The sequence below is a fragment of the Pelodiscus sinensis genome, chromosome 7 (assembly GCF_049634645.1).
Source record: "Pelodiscus sinensis isolate JC-2024 chromosome 7, ASM4963464v1, whole genome shotgun sequence".
Taxonomy (NCBI): domain Eukaryota; kingdom Metazoa; phylum Chordata; order Testudines; family Trionychidae; genus Pelodiscus; species Pelodiscus sinensis.
This window is the reverse complement of record NC_134717.1, coordinates 56,598,494-56,624,207: the sequence shown is the minus strand read 5'-3', so window position 1 is coordinate 56,624,207 and position 25,714 is coordinate 56,598,494. Positions and strand designations below refer to the sequence as shown.

Genomic DNA, 25,714 nt, shown 5'->3' with positions numbered 1-25,714 from the left:
CTGAAGCAAAAGAGTCCTATGAGAGTTTTGCTTGGGCAAGGAATGCAGTACGTTGCTTAGTAGCTAATCCTAACACCACCAATTCTGAGGTTGATAAAGTATTATTCTTCCTATTATATAGGTGGGAAAAACAAGCCAGGGATGTTAAATGACTCAGCTTTACTCAGCAAGGCAGTGGGATATTCAGGATTAAAATTCGGTTGTACCTAGCTCTCAGCCTTCTAGATGTATGTCTGGACAATGTAAACAACATTGAATCTCTAGCTTAATGTAAGCGGAAGACCTGGTTGGGACCCAGAAACTTATTCCATAGGAACAAATTTTGAAACATCCCAGAGAATGGGAATTCTGAATTTTTTCTTAGGAAAAATCAAAACATTCCATATTGACTTTACTGATTCTGTTTTTTTGTGTTATATTGCAGATTATAACCTAATAAAATATAACACTAAATTCTAATGGAAATGTTGAATAAATTGATACATTTCCATAAAAAAAATCTGATTTTGTCAAATCAGCATTTTGTGATGAGCAACTGTTCTGTCAGAAAAATTTCAATCAGCTCAATTAATAGGGAAAAAGTTCTATAATAAGCTAAGTAATTATTAATCATGTAACATTATTAATTGTACACTCTCTTTGGAGATAACATTATTTCATTTTGCCCTTTTTCTTTTCTTTCTGTTTTAAAACACTGCACTGTAGACAAATAATTACCAAATATTTACTAAAAGGTCAGAAAACAAAAAAGAAGGGGGAAATCAAGATCACAGGGAAATGGTTAACAATGATCCAAAAGAAATATTGTACAGATCTAGTTAATTTCAATGATTGATTAGAGGGAAGGGTTATAAAAGATACTAATAGTAACTCCCAGGGATATTTCCACAGCTCTGGCATTAAAACAGTAATGAGTCTAATCACAATTTATACAATCATCTACTATTAGTGCCCTTGTTAGCTTTTGGAGGCAGGAGTCTGCTACATTTCTGAAGTATTGCTTGCACTGTGCTATAATCCAAAGGTGTCAGTGGCTTGTTTGCCCAGCCTAATGGGGAAAAACTGTTGCTGGAAAGATGCTGAGAGTTCCTTTGCAGGTGTGTCTGTGCATCAAATAAAATAGCGAGTGACCCACCCCTAATGCCTGGCTCACCACTGTCTTGCACCCTGTGTATTTAGTCACACTCACTTTCCAAGGGTGTAAATTACTGTACAAGAGGTGCAAGGCAACAGAGACTCAGCCTACCCTGAAATAGCTTGTGGCTCCAAACAATGTGGCTGTGTTAAGCAGTTATTATGCTGCTACCAAAAGCAAACAATGGGGCCTGATTCTACATTGCTTGCCAAAGACCCCAGCTCTGAGATTGTTTTGCACCTGTTCACTGGCACAAAGCTGGCTTCTCCGAGGTTTTGCTCCATACAGGGGTAGTTCCTATGTGACACTCTACTACACCTTCCAGTTTCTTTTAAGATAAAGGATGTGGCCGAGGAGGGGGAGCACAGAACACCCTTGCTCTCCAGAAATCTCCATTCATCTCTTGAGAGCCTGTACAGATAGGAACAACAACCTAGAGCATCTTTGAAGCTGCTCTAATGTTCACTGGCACCAGAACATCCCACAACCAGCCAGTGTACAGGCGGACAGTAGCATACAGTCTCCTTCCAGCTCTCTACCTGCCAGAACCTCCCCAGTCCCAAACTCCATTGAACTCCACTGGGCCAAATCCTTAGCTCGTATACACCATCGTAAGACCACTGAAGTCAAGGGAGAAATATGTCATCCCCAACAGGGGATCGGGCCCATGGCATTTTTGGACTAACGACTGCTGCATTGTGGGAAATAATGAGCCATTACAACCTAACGGGGGCAAAGTCGCTGCAGGAAATCTCACGTTAAACAGTATTTTTAAGGCGTCGGTGTTCAAATGGCCATGCAAGTGCACTACTTCCTTTGTGTGAAATAAAATACAATGGACTCTGCAAATAGTGTTGGAGAGAGTGAAACTCCACTGAAGAGTGAAGTGGAATGAAAGGCCTGCACTGTGTCAGTGCATTGCAGTGTGCAGGCTGTAATTCTAGTGACAGGGAACTGTTTGGTGGTAAAACTGTCCCAGTTCAAAAGCTGAAGGGGGTTGTTTTGTTTTGTTTTAGAGAGCTTCAAGGGAGTGCTCACAGGGGTGCCATACATGGGACCTTACATTCGTTTTGGAGCTTGAAAAGTGGGGGATGACATCTGAAATATGTTTTCACTTTCAATGTATAACTCAAAAAGTGTCCAGTTGTTTTGAAAACGAGCCATTAAAAAACCCAGCTCCCACCCAAACTGCAAAGTCTAAAAAGTCTGCTAAAAAGGCTAGAAAGCAAGCATGGCAGTGGAAAAACAGATAAGCACACTTAGCCACCCTGAAAAATGGCTCTTAGCATTTCCAGACGACTGTGTACCCTTTTCCAAAGTTGGATTTGTCTTGCGTACCTCCAAATGACACCTTGCTTAAAAACGACTTGCTTACACAGTGAGACATAGAAATACAAATGGCACTGCAGGCTGTTGCTGAAAAATTGCTTACTTTCTCCTGTTTACCATCTGATACAATCAACTGAAATATAAACACTGCACTTACGCGTCAGTAGTATATAAAGCAGTACAAACAAGTCATGGTAAGTTGTACTGACTTCACAGGTGCTCTTTCTATTGCAAAATTAGACAAATATCTAGATGAATTGATGTACCTTCTGGAAGACTCTCAGAGGTACAGGTACCCCAGGCTGAGATCCACTGTCCTAGAGCCCCTAGTCTGGCTCTGTCCCACAATCAGATGCATAAAGATGAACATTTGCTCCTAAGTGGGACCATTCTGGGCCTCAGTGGTCCTGTCTATGGGTGTAAGGGTCCACCCATGCAAATATGTTTGCTGATTTGGGTCTTTGCTTTGGCTAAGGCTACAGTACCCCTCATTTCTTACTAGGCCATGTCTACACTTGCATTTGATTGCCAAAACTTCTGTCATTCACAGGTGCTTAACTCCCCCTCCAAATGCAAATGGGACTGCTGCTTTGCTCCTGCAGACCAGGGGAAAGTCGCTCCTCGGGGGGAGAAGTATTTTGTCAGCCAAAGTGCCAACAAAGCGCACTTGCACACACCGGGGTTTAGTGACAGGGCTATATCAACACAGCCAAACAGTCTTCAGTTTTGGAGATGGATCTTGCGTCTGTGAAATTCCAAAGCACAACTCCCACTGCCTTTCATGGGAACAGAATCAGGCCCAAGACCTGCAGTCATAGGCGCATGAAAAGAAGGAGTTCAGAACTGTAACAGCCTTATTAGCATCAATGCTGATATTCAAGTCCTATAGGAATAATGTATATTTATAAATGCTACAGTGACAGATTCTATAGGCTCCTTTGAAATCCCAAGTGCATGTTTTTGTAAGGGCTCAAAGAATGGTTGTTTGCTTGATTTTTGTTTAATCTTTTGATTGCATATTAACTTTCTAGAGAGGGTCGTCTCCAGGAGACCTCAGAGGCTCCAAATGATCTATTCCAGGTAAGCTATCTTGACAGCAACGTCAACGCAGCCTCTGGGTTGCTTTGTTTTTATATGCAACCATTTAACTTTCAATGAGCTCCCTTCAGTGAGTGCAGGATGAGCACAGCAGTCCGGTAGTAATAATCAGACCTGCCATAAGATAAGCATCCGATTCTGAGAGACTGCAGTGGAGGTAGCACATAGTAGCTTTATTGGTCTCATACAAGCAGCACTGTGTGTGGCTATTTGAGGGGCACAGTTTGATTCAGGAAAGTCCATGCATTTGCAGGTCCTCAATTTCCCTTGCATAGAATGAGTTGATAGCTAATTCCAGGGGGCTGAAACAAGTTTTATAGTAGGGGAGCTGAGAACCACTGAGCTAAATTGTAAACCCTGGATAGAATGGAAACCACTTCAAGCCAGGGCGTGGGGCTGCAGCACCCCTAGTTCCAGCACCTACAACTAACTTTCTGGAAATGTTCCTAAGGAGGGGCTTGTCTGCACACCATCAGAAAATGATCTTGGGATTAGTTCAGGTTAGAGAACTCTCAGTTCAGTGCCCAAATGCTTCTAGAGCTGGCCTGGGCCTGGATTTAGCAGCTCATCGCGGTACTTCACACAGCGCAGTAGAGCATGGGCGGTGGGTATGTGAGGCGGGGGAAGGCATTGCCTTCCCAAACTGCCAGCCTGGCCCCGCCCACAGAACACCTACTGGGGCCAGGGAGGTTGGGGCTGCAAGCTGCTCACCTTCCCGTGCCCTGGGGCTGGGCAGGCTGGGGTCGGGCACCCTTCTGGTGCTCCAGAGCCAATCAGACTGGGGCCACCTGCTGCCCCACCTCCCAGTGATGCTGGGGGGTGGGGCCTGGGCAGAAGGGGCGGGGCTGGGGCTTGCCTCTCTCAGCCCTAACTTCCCCCACTGCCCATGCAGTACAGCACCTTTCTCTTTCCCTCCCTCCCTCCCTCCTGTGCTGGAGTGTCAGCCTTAAAAGAGCTCCCACTCCTCCTTCCCGCCACACCAGTCCGCCCTACTGCCAGGGAAAGCTATTTACAATCTAGGAAATTGTTTTTCCCACCACAGAGCACCCCTAGCTATTTCAGAGGGGCCGGTCACTACAGTTTGCTTTGATCTATAATAGGAAGCATTATTGTGAAGTAGCCCAGAGGGATTGAAGCCGGCACTGATCATGCCCGGCTGGCCCAGAGATAACCTCCCTACACCTCCATCCCACAAGGTGGGATTTGAGGTCAGGGGAGGAACATTGCCTGGCCATGCAGTGGCAGCAGCCAGAGTGCTGTCTGTGATAAACCAGATTAGTAGTAGCTCTTTGGAGGTTTTCTGCACCTCGAGTAAAGCTGCCCAAGGTGGCCGTGGACACTGGGCACCACACACCCTCCCAGCCCAAGCACCAGTGATGCTAGGAACTTTGCAACCCTGGCCGCAAAGACTGTTCCGGCTCCAAAGAGCTCACACCCCCCAGCCGCTCCTGGGTAGATTGTGGCCTTTACGCAGGAACTGCCCTTCTAAGGACTGTCGTGCAGGCACCTCCCTGCTTTGCCCAGCACCCGTTCAGAGTTTCGGAAAGGAGGTGCTGCGGAAGCTTTCAGCAGAACACCGATTTCAGAGGCACCTGGAATTTTAATCCATATCTTCAGACACATCCAGGCCTCTGCAAACGATCATTTTTCTCCCTTGGAGACCAGGCAGCTACCACCGCAACCAGGGAACCAGATGTGTTCCCTGGAGCCTGTGCTAGGTGGCACAGCTAAGCTTCTTTCTCACTGGCCAGAGTCCCATGGCAATAGGAGCCAGTAGTGAACACTTGGAAAGGTCCAGGAAAGCGCACCCCAATTAGCTGGCCAATGCCTGAGGTCTGCCCTGCATGCTAAACCAGCTTCCATTCTTTGTTCTGGCCTCTCCTTAAGGCAGCAGGATCTAACAGTGCAGAGGCTGCACACTCCTCTCTCAAGATGGGAAGGAGAAGCTCATATTGTTAAGCCCTCCATGGCCCCTTCAGGAATTGGGAGAGAGTTCTGCCCAGTTCATGGGAGCGGAGTGGAACTTGGAGAGTTTGGTATGGATCACCAGGCTGGGGATACCAGGCAGGGCAAAGGGAGCTGTAGGAAGAGAAGAACCTGGCACTTTTTTTCTGTTGGTACCATGGGCTCACACCTAGAATCTGAGTCTCAGAAGCTTGCTCCCTGAGGGTATGTCTACACTGCAACACTGTTCCGAAATACTATTCCGAAATAACTTAGTCCACGTCTACACAGCAGGCAGGTATTTCGAAATAGTGTCAAAATACTGTCAAGCTGGAGGACTTCTGACTCCAACTCCTGTAACCCTCATTGCATGAAGAGTACGGGAAGTCGGAGGAAGAGGGCTCTATTTCCAAATCAGGGATGGGTAGACGCTTCGAAATAAGCTACACAATTGACGTAGCTCAATTTGCATGGCTTGTTTCGAGTTAAGGCCGGCAGTGCAGACGCACCCTGAAAAAGCAGGGGCTTGGTGGTGTGGTTTTGCCCAAAGTGTGAACTGAGCCATCATCCATCACAGTCTCGCAAAGGCCTGACTTCTTCCAAAGCTGTGCGCTCTAGTGTCTCCCCCTCTCTCCCCAAAACATGACATCTGGGGCACCAGGCACTCTGTGCAGCACACTCATCAGAGGAAAAAAACAGCCGGACACATGGGGGCTCCCAGTCCTGTGATGTCATTTAGAGAGGAAGCACCAGCTGGGGTAGTCAGTAAACACAACTGGCCAAGCTCTGATGTGCCACCTGAGGCTGACACATGAGGAGCAGAGCAAACAAACAAAGGGAAAGCTGAAAAACCAAAAGCGCCGGGTTTTTTGCTTGTTTGTTTGTTTTCTCTCTTTCACTTCCTCCTCGCCCAGCTGCAGTCGTCTCTGGGAGCCAGCCACTTGCCGTTGGCATTTGCTGGGTATATTTTGCTTGTTGAAAACATTCGTCCCAAGCAAGTAATTCCAATTGGCATGCTCCCGACACAGCTGAGGCCCGACTGCACTAGCGATCTGGAGGGGAGGAGACGGGGCCAGGATGCTTTATTTGTCTTCTCAAGCCTGAACACAAATCTGTAGTGGCCACTAACGGTGAGTCTACACAGCTCAGAAAAGCCCACGGCTCAGTGGTCAGGCTGCGCAACTGTTTCATTGCCGTGTAGTCTTCCGAGTGCAGGCTGGAACCTGAGCTCTGGGACTCTCCCACCCTGCAGGATCCTAGGGTCCAACCGGGAAGTCTACTCTGCCATAAAACAGCCCCATAGCATGCGCCCGAGTTGGCTGGTGCAGGCCAGCTGTGAGTTTTTCTTTGCTGTGCAGACATACCCTGACAAGTCCAGCGGAGTATTTGCACACTGACATTTTCACACCTGCGTAGCTCAACGTCGTTCACCATAATAGTAACTTGGGAGGCTCTAGTTTTGACACATGTAATATACAGCCCTCCATAATTGCTAGTGTCTTTTTTTATTCCAAGCCCTTTCTTTGCAAAGTAACAATTTCTCTTCAAAAGGGAGAAGGGAGGATTCTAAACAGGCTGATATGCAGTTGGGTCTGACCAAATTTCTGGACATATACACCTTCAAAAACATAACAAGACCGGGGGAGCTCCAAACTTCATGACAGGCCCATGTCTCCAGACTGGGCCTACCCAAACCCCCCAGCTTGCAATCCTGCCCCCCAGCTTCAAGAAGTTCAGATTCTGATCTGGTTCTAGCTCTCGGTTTTCTGGCTTTAACCCAACTCGGGGGGGATTTATTTCTCTTGCTTTTCTAGGCTGGGCAGGGTGCCAGGCGCTGAAGACCTGGCATCGAAAATGTTAAAAGCTTTTCCTCGAGCACGGGTCTCTGCACAGGACACACTTCTTCATAGCTTCTTCAGGGCTCTGCCGTCTCGCCTGTCTCAGCTTCATGACGGTACGTTCATTCCCGATCCCAGCGCAGCAAGAAGGGGGCTACTTCACATCTGACTTGTTAAGAACGTGCTGAGTAATTAAAAGCCAAATGGCTCCTGGGAGGCCTTCATCCCTTGCAAAGTTTGGGGGCTCTCGGCTGCCACTTGAACACATGACAGGAGTATGGAGGGGACCTTAATACTGGGGGTTCACTGAAAAAGGAATAGTGTGAATCCCTTGATATAATGCTGTCCTTACCCCAAATGTGTAACCACGCACCCTAGAACTGGCTTATGCTGTATTTCCAGAGGGATCAGTTTAATTCTAATTGTGATCTGCTCATATCCTGAATTCCCAGCTGCTTGGTGCAATGCATTAGCCCTTCTTTGCAGAAATAGCCCTTCTGCTGCTTTTTGAAGTTTGAAGACACCAGCTGTCCCTTGCATCCTGTGATGCCAGCTCTCTTAGAACTACCTGCATTTACTTTTCTTTCCCTCTGTACTCGCTCATCACATACAAACACACACACACACCCATATTACCCCTGTACCTAAAGACAATAGTGCCCAACACGCTACAGAGTTGGAAAACTTCTTCCCCATCCTGTATAATGTGCTCAGTGATCCTAGCATTCTCCAAAGCTTCCTGGCCACCAGCTCCTTGTCCAGATAAGTGTGATTAAGGACTCATAGACTCATAGACTTTAAGGTCAGAAGGGACCATTATGATCATCTAGTCTGACCCCCTGCACAGTGCAGGCCACAAAATCTCACCCACCCCTCCTAGAATAATCCTCTCACCTATATCTCAGATATTGAAGCCTTCAAATACTTTGAAGACCCCAAGATGCAGAGAATCCTATAGCTGTGATCTGTACCCCATGCTACAGAGGAAGGCGAAAAACCTCCAGGGCCTCTGCCAATCTACCCTAGAGGAAAATTCCTTCCCGACCCCAAATATGGTGATCAGCTAAACCCTGAGCATGTGGGCAAGACTCATCAGCCAGACACCCAGAAAGTTCTCTGTAGTAACTCCTATCATCCCTCCATTGACCTATTTCCCACTGATAATGAATGGTCAATTAGTTACCAAGATCATGTTATCTCATCAAACCATCCCCTTCATAAACCCATCTAGTTTAATCTTGAAACCAGATAGATCTTTTGCCCCCACTACTTCCCTTGGAAGGCCGTTCCAGAACTTCACTCCTTTAATGGTTAGAAACCTTCGTCTAATCTCAAGTCTAAACTTCCTACTAGCCAGCTTATATCCATTTGTTCTTGTGTCCACATAGGTATTAAACTTAAATAATTCCTCTCCCTCCCTGGTATTTATCCCTCTAATATATTTAAACAGTGCAATCATGTCCCCCCTCAGCCTTCTTTTGGTTAAAGTAAACAAGCCAAGCTCCTTGAGTCTCCTTTCATAAGACAGGTTTTCCATTCCTCGGATCATCCTAGTGGCCCTTCTTTGTACCTGTTCCAGTTTGAATTCATCCTTCTTAAACATGGGACACCAGAACTGCACACAGTATTCCAAATGGGGTCTCACCAATGCCTTGTATAATGGCACTAACACCTCCTTATCCCTACTGGAAATACCTCGCCTAATACATCTCAAGATCATATTAGCCTTTTTCACGGCCATGTCACAATGGCGGCTCATAGTCATTCTATAATCAACCAAGACTCCGAGGTCCTTCTCCTCCTCCGTTACTTCCAACTGATGTGTCCCCAGCTTATAACTAAAATTCTTGTTATTAATCCCTAAATGCATAACCTTACACTTTTCACTATTAAATTTCATCCTATTGCTATCACTCCAATTTACAAGATCACCCAGATCTTCCTGTATGATATCCCGATCCTTTTCTGAATTGGCAATAGCTCCCAAGGAGGAGCCTTCTTGGACCAAGTTGCTAAGCTAAGTGAAAACTTTTGCTTTTGGATTTACTGACACATCCCAAGCAAAGGAGCTGGCAACGTCGTTCCTGCGCTGCCACTCTTCTGAAGGTGATGTGCGAGTGAGGGAGAGACATCTGTATTCCTCTTCTGTTCACCCAGCCACAGAGCACAAATCTACTTTGACACTTTCAGAAAAATGAAAAGCTGGAATCTCGCAGGAGCCTGCCTGTGCCGGGGGGGAGGAGGGGAGCACGCGCAGCAGGAGGGAAGTTGACTTTTCTTTATACATATAGGGTTTTTTCCATGCAGAGTTTAAATTATGCCTGATAAAAGGAGTTTCGTGACTGTTTCAGTTCTTTCAAACCCTCCTGGCTTCCTCCCAATTAAACGAGGTTTGTCAAAGCCACAGGGCTCTGCTGCTGCCGGAGAGGCGGACAAGCACTTCCTGCAGTGACATCTCAAATCCCCAAGGGAGGAGATGAAAGTGCCAGTGCCAAGAGACAGAGAAAGAGCGAGAGTGGAAAAAATAGGTACAGAGACAGACAGACAGTAAGACAGAAAGCGGGGAGAGAGAGAAATAGGAGAGGGAATGAGCCAACAGATTGGCACAATGTGTCACTCTCCTGGACAAGATGTAATATCCAATGCCTAATCCCCTGCAGGGGATGAATTCTTTTCACAAGGGTTTTCAGTCCCTCTCCTATTTATTATCACTAGTGTTGCACTGCGTCGCCGTGAGAGGCACCTCAGTGGACCTGTCGCTAGCACAGCAACAAATATGCTGGGAACAAAATTGAAGTGAATTGGATGGAAACAAGTACGGTACGAGTGCACAAAATTGTATTCATGAGCAGCTCATTACGACTGTAAAAATTAGGCAATTTTGAATAATCCCCAGTGCATCCATCTCCATTACTCTAATCATGTAAGACATTTGTTCGTCTGCGTGAGTCTGGTATCCCATCATTTTGGAGCTGAATTGTACCATTTTAGCATTCTGGCTGCGATGATAACAGTGCAGATTTTAAACAGGCTCGGTTCCTACTCTGTTCTGATGATCATGGAATCGCCACTGCTGGAGATTTTTAAGAGCAGATTACACAGATGCCTGTCAGGGATGATCTAGGAGTGGGCATAAACTTGTTTTCAAGTATCTAAAAGGGTGTCATAGGGAGGTGAGGGAAAAGGAGCAATGGGCTTAAAGTGCAGCAGGGGGTGTTAAGGTTGGACATTAGGAAAAACTTCCTGTCAGAGTGGTTAAACACTGGAATAAATTGCCCAGGGGAGTTGTGGAATCTCTAACTCTGGAGATACTTAAGAGCAGGTTAGACAGACACCTGTCAGGGATGGGCTAGATGGTGCCTGGTCCTGACGTGAGAGCAGGGGACTGGATGAGGTTCCTTCCAGTTCTATGAGTCTATGATCATAGAATCCTAGGGTTGGAAGAGACCTCAGGAGTCATTGAGTCCAATCCCCTGCCCAAGGCAGGACCAACCCCAACTAAATCAACCCAGCCAGGGCTTTGTCAAGCCAGGACTTAAAAACCTCTAGGGATGGAGAGTCAACCCCCTCCCTAGCGAACCCATCCCAGTGCCTCCCCACCCTCCTAGTGAAATAGTTTTTCCTAATCTCCAACCTAGACCTCCCCCACTGCAACTTGAAACTATTGTTCTTTGTTCTGCCATCTGTCACCACTGAGAACAGCCTCTCTCCATCCTCTTTGGAGCCCTCCCCCCGCCTTTCAGGTAGTTAAAGGCTGCTATCAAAACCTAGTGGGTAGTTTCTCTCCTCAGAAGGAGAAAGCAGAGAAGCAGAGAGGCTTGAGTCTGATGTGCCTTCAAGTTCCCAGTGGACTAAAGGCCCAACTTAACAGAAGCCTTTCTGCCAAAGTTGGAGACATTCAACCCTGTGCAGAGGATCATCCCAAGGCCCAGGCACCATTAAGTCTCACTCAAGTCCTATTTTGAGGGGTTAAGTAGGATTTCATTCAGGAGTGGGCAAATACTGGACCAGGTAGAACTGGACCGGTCCGGATCCAGTTCGCCAGGGTTAGCTCAGGTTGGCTGCCCCTGCTATACCTATCTGTACCTCCGCAGGTATGGGCAGTCACAGCTCCTATTGGCCATGGAATGCTGTTTCTGGCCAATGGAAGCGGCGGGAAGCTGCGCAGACTAGGACGCCTCTTCCCACAGCTCTCATTGGCCAGGAACAGTGATCTGCGGCCAATGGGAGCCACAATCACTGGAACCTGCAGAGGAGCAGGAAAACATAGCAGTGGGAGCCTGCCAGGGGCTAACCCTGATTTAAGTAGTGCCTGGGCCTGATGCTGAGCCTTTGCTAGCAGGGGCATTTCATCCTTTCTGAACTGGTGGAGAGATTTCGAGCCAGGCAAGAGCATTTCCCAGCCACCTTCAGACATGCACACGTCTCTGTTCTACCTGGTTTGCCTAAAACTCCCCACGGTTGCTGCCATCGCTTCTTTGGGGAGGGGAGGGATAATGGTGTCATGAGGGTCCAGACCTTTTAGCTGCTGTATCACAGAACTTAGCTCAGAGCAGCCCTAGGGAACACGGTGGTTAAAACAGCACCACTTCATCACTGCCCCACTGCACAAGCACTGGCCAGAAGGCACCTGTGGGAAAATTCAGTGTAAACACCACGCAGCCTGCAGGAGGCTTCTGCCTGTGAAACAGTCTCTCGACAGAGTCAGCAGCTTTGATTAGCTTCTCAGTCCCAGTTGAGATGTTTATGCAGCTACATCCGTGTCCTGCCACGTGCCTACCCACCGCTGCGTTCTTGGATGATACTTGGATGGCGACACCCTAAGGACTCACCTCATCTTGAAAATCAATTTCAGATGCCCTGGAAGCTTTGAGACCATTTTAAAATGTAGAAATCCAGTTTTCATGTGTCTCACGTGGGAGCAACTCAAAATTCAACAGCAGCCTCAGGTTATGCTGGGCCAGGCATCAAAACAGTCCTTTCTCTGGAGTCATTTCTGGACAATTTTCCAAATCTTTTCTCATTCCTTATTCAGGCCACATTCCCAGGGATGCTGGAAGTTGTGCCTGTGTAAAGTCTCTTGGTAGCAGGCAATGCAAAGGTGCATCATCGAAGCAGGAACTTCCGGAAGCAAAGTACCTGAGGTGCAGGCCGCTGGGAATGTAGCCTCTGCTAATCCCTTTGAAAGGGCCTTCTCTGGCCTCACACTTCCTGAGTGCAAGGGAACCAGAGCACAAGGGAACAGGGCTGCCTGATGGGAGGGGAGGAAGGTTCCCTGTGCATGCTCCTGAAAATAGTACACCTAGCCCTGAGTATAAACCTAAATGTTCAGCCCAGACGTACTCTGGCAAGGCTCTGTCTACACTGGTAATTGAATGACAAAGCTTTTGTCCTCCACAGGTGCTTTAATGCCATCCCCCCACTGACCATGAAAGCTTTGCCCAGTAACAGGCATGTGAACAGTGCTTTGTGGGCAGGAGTCACTCTCCTGCCGACAAAGGCGACTCCTAGGAGGGTGGGAGATTTTGGTCAGCAGAAGTGCCTACAAATAGTGCCTGACTTTCAGCCACATGGCTGTGTCCCTTAAAGCGGTGCAGTGTAAACATACCCCAGTGCAATAGCCAAAAACCCAAATGCTGCATTCAGTCACCCTGGTAGAAATCCGGAGCAACTCTCCAGTGGGTCTATGTTTAATTGCAACAGAAAGGTGATGACTGATGGGTGCTCTTAACACCCTTGAATATTGCCAACACCACAGAGTAAGGCTATGTGTAGACAGCAGAGATTTTCCGGGATACCGAAAAAAAATTCGGAAAAGCAGATGCATTTTTTCGGCATCCCTGTAAATCTCATTCTACGAGGAAGAAGAGATCTTCTGAAAGAGGGTTTTTTTCCCGACATTTGGCCCCATGTAGATGGGTCAAATGCCGGAAAAGCCTCTTTCAGAAGAAAAGTGGAAAAAGATACGCAAATTGTGATTCGCAATTTGCATATCTTTTTCCGGCTTTTCTTTGTAGGGTAGACACAGCCTAAGAGGTTACTAGACATGATTGCTTATTTTATTACACAATTCTCTCAGAGGTTTCTTTAAGTTGCACTTTTCTTTGAAGACCATTCCAGGCAAATCTAAAAAGATTTAGCTGTCTCGCTTGCTGTGAAAGGTGCTGAGACCAGAAATACCATTTAGTTACTTTGCACTCTCCAGTGCACTTCTGCCTTCATCAGATTATCAGCAGAGAAGGGTAAATGGAGATGCAGTGATCAGATTTCTAAGGCACAAAAGTTAAAGCTAAGTTTGAGACAGTGACAACAAGCAGCCATGAGCCTAGGAACTCAATTAGTCTGAAAGACAACTATCTCATTATCTTCCCCAAAATGATATAAATACATAGGAATATAAAAATTTAAAATAAACTCTCACTATTGACTGTCTAGATGACTGAATTTCCCTTCTCAATTTCTTTAAACAACCACTTTAGTATTTATTTATTCTAAGCGTGAAGCAGCTGGGATAATTAGACTGTCAGATTCGGTAAGTTAATGAGGAGTCACTGGAGTGGAAGGTTTTGCATTTGTGAGATTGCTGAAGGAGAGAATCTGTATGCCTTCATTCTCGCTCTCATTCTCTCTCTCTCTCTCTCTCTCTTTTCTTTCTTTTTTCCCTCCACTGGGCGGGAAGGAAAGAGCATGGCAGAACACAGATCGATTTGAATCCTTTTGATTAGCAGGTTGCATTCCCACCACAGTTCTGCCAAGTAATGTTTTGCTATTTGTTTGTTTGTTTAAAAAAGGAGAAAACAAACAAAAAACTTAGATGAAATTTTAAGGGGCAAGGGAGACAGAGTTAAAGAAACACAACTGCATTCTCTCCTTCCTTATCCAAAAATGCATAAGAAAGAAGAGAGTAGTGAGAAAAAAGTTTCCAAACCAGTTTATGTCAGGATTAGAAAAGTAGAATGTAAGATTCCCCTTTCCTCACACTTTACAAATGCTGTTAGTTTCTAAGATGCCTCAGGGCTCCTCATTTTATGCCGATACAGACTAACATGGGCTGCCCCTCTGCGACTTTATAAATAGACTCAGAAGGGTAGCTGTGTCAGTCTGTAACTTTAAAAACAACAAGTAGTCCTGTGACACCTTAGAAATTAATATATATATATATATATAGAATCATGAGCTTTCATGGGTAAAACCCACTTCATCAGCTGAACTGGAGTAGTAATAACGGAAAATTATATATATATATATACACAACAGCAAAAGAATTACCTGTCAATTGTAGGATCCATATTAAGTGGGCTGGATCTGTCCCATTCATCGCTTTTGATTTGAAAATGCAGATGTTAAAGACAGGAGAAATTGGTTTTGTAATATGCCAACCATTATTCAAGCCCAGGGTAACCGTGTCAAACTTGCAGATGAATTTCAGTTCTGCAATCTCCCTCTGTAATTGGTTAGTGAAATTCCTTTGTAGAAGAATGGCCACTTTTAAATCCATAATTGGGGGGACTAAGCAGGTTAAAATGTTCCCCACAGCTGTGGTGTCCAACATGCTAGTCACCAGCCACATGTGAGGCTACTGCTTCAGAACTAGTTGGACATCACGGCCCTGCAGGTTTATGTGTGTTACCATTTCTGATGCCTGCAGTTAAAATTCTCCTCTTTCCACTATCTATACTAAATTTCAGTGAGTTTTAGTTGACTAAGAAGGGCCTGATCCTGCAAGCACATAAGCACCCAAGTAACTCCATTCATATGATGAGTAATGGAACTGCCCATGTGTTGAAGTGTTTGCAGGATCAAATCCACAGCCAATATGTTTTACAGCATCCCATATTGTGTCTTTTAAAATGCCTGCTCCTGAAATAAATGCCATGTTTTTCATGCCAGGAGCTGGGGCCAACTGTGATTCATTCGGGTAAACCGGTTATAGGCACTAAGACTAACTCAACTGGAAGGACTTGTCTGGATAAATGTTCCATGTGCACGAAACTATATTGCTCTAAACAGTGGCTTTGGGAAGCATTAGGCAGATCAGAGCTTCCCGGCAGCCACTGCGGCTCCCTCCCCCAATTTTAGGTGAAGCGATACCTGTGGGTGGAGTGAGAGTGCAGAGGATACAGAGTAGAGCTGGTGAGGAAAAGATCCTTTTCACTCTCTCCTCCAACTTGGCTCCTCCTCAGCACAGTCACTGTTTGCAGTTCCTGGAGTGAGGCTAGAGCCAGAAATCTGTGACCTATTTGCACCTTACCAGAAGGGTCACCGCCAAGCCAGTTCAAGCAAGTTTTGGTGAAAACCAAGAGGGTTCAACAGCCTTTTAGGTAAGTAACTAATAATAATAATAATAATAATAAACCAACAGTTTATTGCTATAGAAGCTGCTACCAACATACTCAACAAATGAGACCCAGTAGCGCCTCCGGGTGGAGTGGGATGGTGCTACTATCTATGGAGAAAGCAGGACAGAAAGGGGTTACATCTCTCACCCCATGGCAAAGCCCAGGCCAGGGCTGAAAGAAGGTTAGGCAGGAAACCCTAAAAAGTTCTTACTCCTGAGCTTCCATCCAGGTGGAGGAACGAGGGATTATAGGCCTGTAGCTTCCAAACACACAGCAGGACCAACAAAGATTGTCTAGCTATTCTGGGGCCTGAGGGCAGCCCTTCTATCAGTATCCCATGTGCCCTCTCCCCTGCCCACCCACCGACAGGTGACAGGGAGCAAACTGCAGGAGTTATAGCTCCTAGGGAGAGCAGCATTAGCTCTCATGGTACCTCTCTTTTTAATTGCCACGTGTTTGCCAGACCAGCTCTCCTAAGGCCAGGAGGCCATCCCTCCTTCAAATGTTTTTGAATTGCATGTCATTCATAATTACAGGAGACCCTCATGGTTTGCGGAATCGTTACTGGTGGTTCCATGTATTTGTGGGTCTCCTGGCCTGGCCTTGGAGGGGGCCAGAGCCACAAAGAACTCACCACGGCTCCTAGCCCCTGCAGTGAGTCCCCTGCGAATGCCCAGAGCCATGATGAGTTCCCCACAGCTATCAGGAGCTACGATGAATTCCCCTCCCTGCCCCCGACTCCTGGCAGCTGTGGTGAGTTCCCTGCAGCTCCCAGCCCCCGTGGTGAGTTCAGGAGCCGTGGGGAGCTCACAGCAGGGGCCAGAAGCTGTGGCTCCCAATATCCCAATGTTGCCATTGGCAGTGGCTGTGGGAACGCATCCACTAATGGCGAGGGTTTCCTGGATGAGATTGCTTAATGTTTTTCTTTGCTTAATCTGCATTTGACAAGGGATCAAGTTTTACAATTAGCTTCTGAGCACGATCAGCAGTTAATTGCTTCCCACCTGTTTATTGGTGGTGCTTCCTAAACATTTTCAGCCAGACAAAGAGACTGCTCTTGAAGTAACTGGAGAAAGACACAAGCGCTCTACTCTTTGGAACAGACTTAGTCAGGGCTGCCGATGAGTGGAGCACAGGAGCCATTACCCCGGGGCCCAGTGTTTCAAAGGGGCCCGGAGCTTCCAGGCACTGCTGCTGCGGCTGCAGCAGATGCAGTGGCCAGAGTTTGAATTGCCGCCAGAGCGTCGTGCTGGGCACTCCGCATGGCTTTGAGAGCTGGAAGGGGGGGACCAGCATCGCACTCTGTGCAGCACCGAGGGCTGACTTCTCCGGGCCTGTGCCTTCCACCCAATGTCCCGTCCCTTCCACGAGGTGCAGAGCTAGGCCCCCACACCTAGCCCCACAGGCCTACGGTGGCTGTCGGGGTTAGTCATATACCACATGTTCCCTGTCATGCTTAGATTTTGCACTGCATATATCCCCTCCGGGGTGCTTAGGCATGTACTCTAGGTTAGGTTATTTGAGCCTAGGAACCACTGATGGATGTTTTCTCAGCTCTTGGACTGCAGTTTGTCATACTAACCTATTCTAGTTCTCCACAGATAGGGAGACTGGAGTACAGGCAGTCCCCGACTTACGCAGATCCGACTTATGTCGGATCCGCACTTACGAACGGGGCTTTCTCGCCCCGGAGGTCGAGGTGGCGGATTGCTACCTGCGAGCTCCGGGGCGAGAAAGCCCCGTTCGTAAGCTGCTCCAATGCCCCTGGTCTGCTGGAGACCGTCTCCAGCAGACCAGGGGCACCGGGTGGGTTCCCGCGCTTCTGAGGCTTTGCTCTGGCAAAGCCTCAGAAGCGCGGGGAACCGCCGCTGCTGCTGCTTCAGTCCGGGTGCCTGTGGTCTGCTGGGGACTATCCCCAGCAGACCACAGGCACCGGGACTGAAGCTGCAGCCACTGCGGGGTCCCGCGCCTCTGAGACTTTGCCAGAGCAAAGCCTCAGAGGCGCGGCACCCCGCTGCCGCTGCGGCTCTGCTCCCCGTGTCCCTGGTCTGCTGGGGGGGGGGGCGCAGCTAGTGTGCCCCCCCCCCCAGCAGACCAGGCTTTTGTTTTGGACCCTGGGGCAGAGCAGCTGGGGCGCTGCCGATTGGTCCTGCAGCGCCGCTCTGGGCACTACTGGACCAACCCGGCAGCACCCCAGCTGCTCTGCTCCAGGTAATGATTCAGCCGCTGCTGGTCAGTTTCAGCAGCGGCTGAATCAGGACGCCTGGGGCAGAGCAGATGGGGTGCTGCTGGGTTGGTCCAGTAGCACCGAGGAGCAGCGCTACTGGAGCAACCCAGCAGCACCCCAGCTGCTCTGCCCCAGGCGTCCCCAAGTCAGCTTCTGAAACTGACCAGCGCTGACTACAGGAAGCCCGAGGCAGAGTTGCTCTGCCCCGGGCTTCCTGGAATCAGCTGCTGATCAGTTTCAGCAGCAGCTGACTTGGGGACGCCTGGGGTTCTTAAGTTGATTCTGTATGTAAGTCAGAACTGGCGGTCAGTTTCAGCAGCGGCTGAATCTGGACGCCAGTTCCGACTTACATACAGATTCAACTTAAGAACAAACCTACAGTCCCTATCTTGTACGTAACCCGGGGACTGCCTGTATATCACAGGGGCCTTTTCCTTTTAGGGTTAAAAATGCCAAAAAGTGGGCAAATTTCATACACCCAGGTATACTCTCTGCTATCAGACATATCTTCGTTATCTGAGTCAATCAGCACACAGGCCACAGGTGAGATTATGCTTCCAATTGCTACAGTGTGAAACCAGGACCACTTCCGTAGATGGAATTGCTTTGGGTTTTATGTCAGTATAACAACATTACCAGAATTTAGCTCTATGAGTGCTCTAATGTCTGAGAAGAGCTAGGCTAAGAGGCTGAAGTTATCTTAAATCATAACAGCATTGATTTCACGTGGTTTGCATTTCAGTTTTACTAGTAAATTAACTTAAAAATCCCAGTTCTGCTTGAACCTTTTACCTATCATTGCTATAAATAACACTTCAGATACAAGTGCTCAACTCATTTGAATAGGGTTAGTCAGACCTACAGACGAACTCAAAGAAAATACAGAAAATATAGCCCAGTTTGTTTACTTTGGGCATTTGACAGGAGTTCTGTGCAGTCAGTTTCAATGTTTCCTCTATGTAATCAGATAGGTCCCAATCCTATGAACACATGTAACTTTTTTCTTGTCAGTACTTCCATAGAAGGCTTTAGGACTTCTAATGTCAGTAAATTTATGCTCGTGCTTCCATGTTTGCATGATCAGAACCTCAGTTTTCCCTGTTTTTGTGGGGCTTTTGCACACAACATTTTTAAAACAGCACATCCTGGGCAAGTTTAAATGTCAACTCAAATTTGCTTCCAAGGTTCAGTTCCTAAGATGGAATGTCGTAGTGTAGGGATTTAGATTTATTTTTCACAAAAAGAATGAGATGTTAATAGTTAAATGTAAGAGAAATGTTTTTAGTATTTTAAAAGCTGCCAATTTGCTCAATAATGGTAACTTGGCATCTGAACCACAATATTGTATTCCTGCCTGAGAAATAGTAATAGAGATATAGCCGTGTTAGTCTGGTCTTGCTGAAACAAAAGACAGGACTATGCAGCACTTTAAAGACTAACAAGATGGTTTATTAGGTGATGAGCTTTTGTGGGCCAGACCCACTTTCTCAGATCAAATTGTGGAAGAAAATCGGCATGACCATATATACCAAAGGGATACAATAAAAAAAAGTGAACATATAAAATTGACAAATCAGATTTTACCTTGATGCAAATATCCAATGAAAGGGCCCCCTTTTAGCTTTGTGCTACTGAAAGTAGCTGGGCCACAGGGGGTATCTATACAAAGTTTTGAGTTGTTTTAAATTCAGCTTTAATTTAGCTGGGATTATATATTTTTTTCTTGTGGTTTATAGATTTAGCCTATCAAGACTCTCTAGGCACAAGATTTTTGCCCTGATAGGATCCCTTGCTTACAGGGTCAGATTCTGCTCTCAGTTACACCTGTGGACATTTGGAATAGCTCCTCTGAAATCAGAAGATGTACACTGAAATAACTGAGAAGACAGACTGGTCCCGGGAGATTTCTGTATAAATGTCACTTTTCAGTGGCAAAGAAAGAAACCACACAGATGTGCCCCGATGTGTCTTTTCTATTTTTTAGAAAGCAACGTCAGGAAGATGGACTTGGCAACCAAGATGTAACAGTACAATCTAGAGATTAGACCTTCCGAATAAGCCCAGACATTTGTCACTTAATAGAGAGATCCCTGGACCAGAAGACTGACAAACCAACAGGACAAATATGAGCTGACAACTGAAAGACAGTAGGGACCAATCCATGGCTTACAGAGATCTTGTCAGGCCTGGGGTTTGCCTACAATCTCCTCCAACAAAAGAGCTCCTGAGGGAAGGAGGGGATTAGTGGAAAGCTCAGTGAAGTTTCCAGGGAAGATGGTTTCTTGGATAAAGTCATCAACAGAAGGAATTGTTTGAGACTATTTGTTATAATTTCTAAGGGGGAGCTTCTGCCATTGCTAACAGGATTATCACTACACCGATTCCACACCAGCAGGGCATTAGAAATGTGCCTTGTGGGCGGGCTGTTTAGAGCCTAACCCAGAGGTCTTGTAAGGCTGTATCCAAAAGAGATCCAGGTGTTTATGGCGGCAAGCTCAGTGAGGACTTAAGATGGTGAAAAAAGATGGTTTATGGTAAAATTGTTGCACCATGAGTCACAACCCTGTGTGAATCTCCTGGATCTCTAGACGGCTGACAGACTATGAACACAAAAGGTGCTCTCTGGTGTTTCCTGAAGGGAGAAGGTTGGTGGGAGTAGCTGACTCCTACCGCATTTCTTACAGAGATTCTTCCCGGAAGGAATTCCTAACAGTGCTCTGTTTCATCCAATCATCCATCACAACCTTGCACATCTCCTAGTATTTGGGGAAGTCCAGAATCTGTAAGCTTCAGGAGTAAAGCTGGGAGGGAAAGATTCTAAATGTCAGATCATGCAAATCATATGGCTGTGTCTAGACTGGCCAGTTTTTCCAGAAAATCTGCCGCTTTTCCAGAAAAACTTGCCAGCTGTCTACACTGGCCGCTTGAATTTTTGCAAAAGCACTGACTTCCTACTGTAAGAAATCAGTGCTTTTTGCGGAAATACTATGGTGCTCCCATTCAGGCAAAAGTCCCTTTTGCGCAAAAGGGCCAGTGTAGACAGCTGAGATTTGTTTTCCGCAAAAAAGCCCCGATTGCAAAAATGGTGATCGGGGCTTTTTTGTGGAAAAGCGCGTCTAGATTGGCACGGATGCTTTTCCGCAAAAAGTGCTTTTGTGGAAAAGCGTCCGTGCCAATCTAGACGTTCTTTTCTGAAAACGCTTTTAACGGAAAACTTTTCCATTAAAAGCATTTCCAGAAAATCATGCCAGTCTAGAATAAGCCTAAGTGTGGGAATACATCTTACTTACCTATGCAGTGCCACTGAAGTGAACGGGAGAACTTGTACGAGTAAGGCATATGCTGATGATTACAGAGTGCAGGACTGGATCCTATACCAGTGATGATTTAGGGGAGGGCTGGGAGCCTATGGCCTGTTGCAGGTCAACCTGCTGCTTAATTTCATCATGCCCATGGCAAATTTCTGCACCCTGGGTTGGAAGCCCCAAGCCTTGGTTCTCCCCTGTTGGTCTGGAGCTGTAGGCACTGGCTTGCCCCACTGCATGAGGAAGCCAAGGTTCCACTCAGCTCCTGGAAGTGGCCACTATGTCCCTGCAGCCCCTAGGCACAGGAGCGAACAGGGAAGCTCTGTGCATTGCTCCCACCCTCAGTGCCATCTCTGAAGCTCCCATTGACCAGGACCTGCAGCCAATAGGACCTGCAGGAGCAGTGCCTATGGACGAGGGCAGTTCGCACTGAGCAGAACACTTCCCTTCCCTACTAAATCATTTTTTTTTAACAAATACAACCTTTTTCCTTCATTGCAGGACTGTGGCTTTTTGGGCATCTTCTAAAATATTCCTAAACAATTCCAAATCATCATTCATATTTTTCTAATTAAATTCTTCCTTTTAGCTGATACACCTTACAACTGTTTTTAGCTTTATGAAACTGGCTTGTTTAAAGCACCAACTATATATTCTGCTCATTTGGACTTTATTCTGTTTGCACATTATAAATGTGATTGAAACATGATCACTTATACCTAAGCTACCATTACATTTTAGTTATGCGATCAGTTCCTCTTTATCTGTCAAGAATAGGTCTAATATAGAATTAGTGGTTGCAACACTGAGATAGGATATTGTAATCTATAATATTTAGAATTTCCAGCAATGTTTGAGTATTGGCAGCATGAGACTTACTACACCTCCCAAACTGAAGTCCCCCCATGATCATGCAGCCTGTTTCTCTTAGATATGATTGATAAATGCATAAGGAGGTTGGCCATTCTGTTCCTTCTTATGATTTGGTGGTCGGTAGGATATCCCAAATGTGATCTTTATCCATTAAGACACTAATTAAGATATGAAGAAGAGCTCCATGTAAAATCGAAACCTTGTCTCTCTCACCCACAGAAGTTGGTTCAATAAAAGATACTACCTTACCTGCCTTGTCTTGCTGATCCATAAACATTCAAGATTATTTTCTTCAGAGCTCCCATGACTCGGGAACAGATAATGCCATTCCATTTTTTATACAGAATGCCACTCCGTCTCTCCTTTTGGTTACTCAATCCTTCCTTCATTTTACCATTCCAACTGCATCACCCACCCCACCAGGTTTCAAATAATACCAACTATATTGAATTTAGGCTTATAAATTCCTAATTCCAGTTATGCTTGTTTTTTACTCAGGCTTCTAGCACTGGGTATACACAATTCAGCAATTTCTTCTCTTCATGCCCTTTGTTTCCTCGATTAATTTTGTTCTCAGGATCTTGATTCTGTACTAAAATCTTTTTACCCTCCCCCCACTTTTTTGGGGGGGAGGATGTGTTAATGCCTTTCTGACTACTCCAGACAGCTAATTAGTTCCCTTTCTATGGAGGTGAAGGCCATCCAAGCCATAGAGCCCTGTCTCCCCACAGAAACCTTCTGCTTTCCTTCGCTCATGGGATGGGAAGGATCTCCGAGAAGATCACTTGGACATCCTTCTTCAGCATGCGTCCCAGGTCCATGAAGCCATCTATTATCTGTGAGCTATTCCGCAATGCAGTGTCATTAGAGCCAATGACAACCATCACCAATGGATCCTTGCCCATCCATTTCAGAAGCCTATCCAGTCTTAGCATGACACCTAATGTCTTGACTCCAGAAAGACAGCGTGCCGTCCTGTTGCCTATGTTCTTCCAAGTCTTATCAGTATTGAACCTCTAACAAGGGTTATCTCTCTTCCTTGTATAGTTGAAGAACGTTTTGTGGGCAAGCTGGCTTTTCTTACAGCTTGATCCAAGCTGCCGTCCACAGAAGTAGGCCCTTCATAATTGTAGTTTCCCATCTATTTCTATGTTAAATTCCAACTTTTAATGTTCTTTGGAGAAGGACTGTGTGTTTTCTAAAGAAAAAAAATCTCCCCAATGAAGAGGTGTCAATTGTCAGATGGTGAAAGCTTCTAACAGGTTCATTTCCAATGTGTATTACGGACCAGTGATAGAGATGTAGCCGTGTTAGTCTGGGATAGCTGAAGCAAAATGCAGGACAATGTAGCACTTTAAAGACTAACAAGATGGTTTATTAGATGATGAGCTTTCGTGGGCCAGACCCACTTCCTCAGATCAAATAGTGGAAGAAAGTAGTCACAACCATATATACCAAAGGATACAATTACGGACCAGACTGGCACTCCATTGTCACTGTATAGTCATTTACAAGAGCAAAAGTAGGTGTCCAAAGCTACCAAGTCAGAATGGCAGTGGTTTCTCCTACCTTTGCAGAGGTGTAAATGAGCACACAAGGGGCAGGGCAGTGAAGAGCCAAGGGCTATAAGATCTATTCTGGAATGATTATGATCTGATGTATCCTCCCAACTACAGGCCATTAAGCACCAAAAGCATGTTAAATGAAAGGACTTGTAGTGAATAGAAAGTGACAGAGCTCTGGAGGCTGGAAGCGCCTCCCTTTCTCAGAGTGGTTTCTCTCAGGACAATGATGACAGATTCCCATGGAAAGCAGTTTTTGCAATTGCAAAGCAGCTGCTTTTCAAAGCTAAATCTCTCTGCCCTTTTACATTCCCATGCCCCATCAAACCCAAATTGCCAAAGGAACACATCCCACCTTGTGGGGGTGGGGAGAGGGGGGTGGAGGAAGATGAAGATCCTGGCAGCAGGAGGTGCTGCCTCTGGGCACTTTTTTCCTATTCCCATGGTGGAAATACACAGGATTTTTAGGTGGGACTTTGGGAGGGAAAAGGCAGGGAAAGGGATGCTCTACACCAGTGGTCCCCAACCTTTAGGGGCTGCCAGGAGCCCAGGAACGGGGCCACGCATGCACTGGGCACCTGGGGCCCGGGGCACAAAAATGGCTCAGGCCAGCCCTGGTCACTAGGCGGGTGCACATAAATGCCCCAGTGGGCACCATGGCACCCGCGGGCACCACGTTGGGGACCACTGCTCTACACAGCATCGCTGATACCACCTGCAGGCCCCAAAGCCGTAAGGTTTCCTTCCTAAATTACTGAAGACTGAGGAAGCACTAACTTCTGAAGGTTTCCCTTTTGCCATGGGACACCCTCCCTGCTCAAGGCCAACCCAGACATGATTTTTGGGGCAACAGCTAGCCAGGGAACACCATGCAGGGAGTTGTATCGCCAGGAGGGCTGGGTAGGAGATGCTACACAGGAACAGAGAGGCATGTGCCTCTAGCACAGGAGTGGGCAAATATCTGTCCACAGGCTGGATCCAATCCACTGGGAATAGCCCCTGGCTGGCCCCCACACCGCCATGTTTACCTGCACCTTGGCCATGGATCGCCCTTTCTGGCCAATGGGAGCTGCGATCACCCGTACCTGTGGATATGCACGTAAATTAAGCGGCAGCAGCCCACCAGGAGCTAACCCTGGTGAACCGCGCCGATTTATAGCCCACCCCTGATCTAGCAGATCACCTAAAGTCCAGGCGAAGTGTGAGGCACCTTGCAAATTCTGTGAGCTACACTTACACTGACCATCCATCCCAATCTTTCTGGGACAGTCCTGATTTGTAATGTTCTGTCCCAATGTCCTGCGCAGCACGGAAATGTCCCAGAAAAGAAAGCCCCGGGACTCCAAACGCAGCTGGAAGCTGATGCGCGCTGCTAATTCCACTCCCCCTCCATTGGATGGGGGAACAGGAGCCTGGTGGGACACTTTCTGAAGCCTTTCCCTGTTGCTGGGAATCCAGCTAATAGGAGCAGGGGGAGGTATTTCCTGGTGGAGCTGCAAAAGCAAGTAAGCAGCTGCGATGAGGGGAACAGGCCGGTCCAACAGTGTGTGGGGCCAGAGCAGCGTGGCTGAGCTGGGTGGGCGGGGCCGGGAGCAGGGCAGCGCGGGGCCCTGAATGAATAGCCGGGTGGGAGGGGTCCTGAATGAGCGGCCGGGTGGGCGGGGCAGCGCGGGGCCTGGAATGAGCGGCCGGGTGGGCGGGGCAGCGCGGGGCCTGGAATGAGCGGCCGGGTGGGCGGGGCAGCGCGGGGTCCTGAATGAGCGGCCGGGTGGGCGGGGCAGCGCGGGGTCCTGAATGAGCGGCCGGGTGGGCGGGGCAGCGAGCAGGGCCTTGAATGCACAGGGCTCAAGGCAACCACTTTGCTCCCCTTGCCCAAGGGCAGGTCTGGAGGGGAAAGCAGGGAACCGTCTCGCTGGTCAGCTGAGTGGCGCAGGAGGGGACTGCGGGGGTGTGAGGTCCAGCTGAGTTGCGGGGCAGGGGGAGGGGAACCAGCACTGTGCTTCAGGCACAGAACCGACTGGCTGGAGGGGAGGTGCAGGGAACCGATGCGCCGCTCGGCTGGGC

The 25,714-nt window shown here is 47.3% G+C and overlaps 1 protein-coding gene across 4 annotated transcripts in view; it reads left to right on the top strand.

Annotated features, from left to right (window-relative positions):
• The window catches only part of CDK15 (cyclin dependent kinase 15), an 87,552-nt gene extending 62,564 nt beyond the window's left edge, over positions 1-24,988 (top strand). For 2 of the 4 annotated variants that reach the window (XM_075933865.1, XM_014577314.3), the window contains exons 11-14: positions 3,496-3,544; positions 7,321-7,460; positions 15,528-15,665; positions 19,895-24,988. In XM_075933865.1, the coding sequence (XP_075789980.1) occupies positions 3,496-3,544; positions 7,321-7,460; positions 15,528-15,637 (299 nt within the window). In that variant the 3' untranslated portion in view covers positions 15,638-15,665; positions 19,895-24,988. Of the gene's footprint in view, positions 1-3,495; positions 3,545-7,320; positions 7,461-15,527; positions 15,666-19,646 lie in introns of all 4 variants that reach the window. The other 2 variants (XM_075933863.1, XM_075933864.1) reach the window with 2 other exon arrangements.
• Positions 24,989-25,714: the final 726 nt, after the last annotated feature.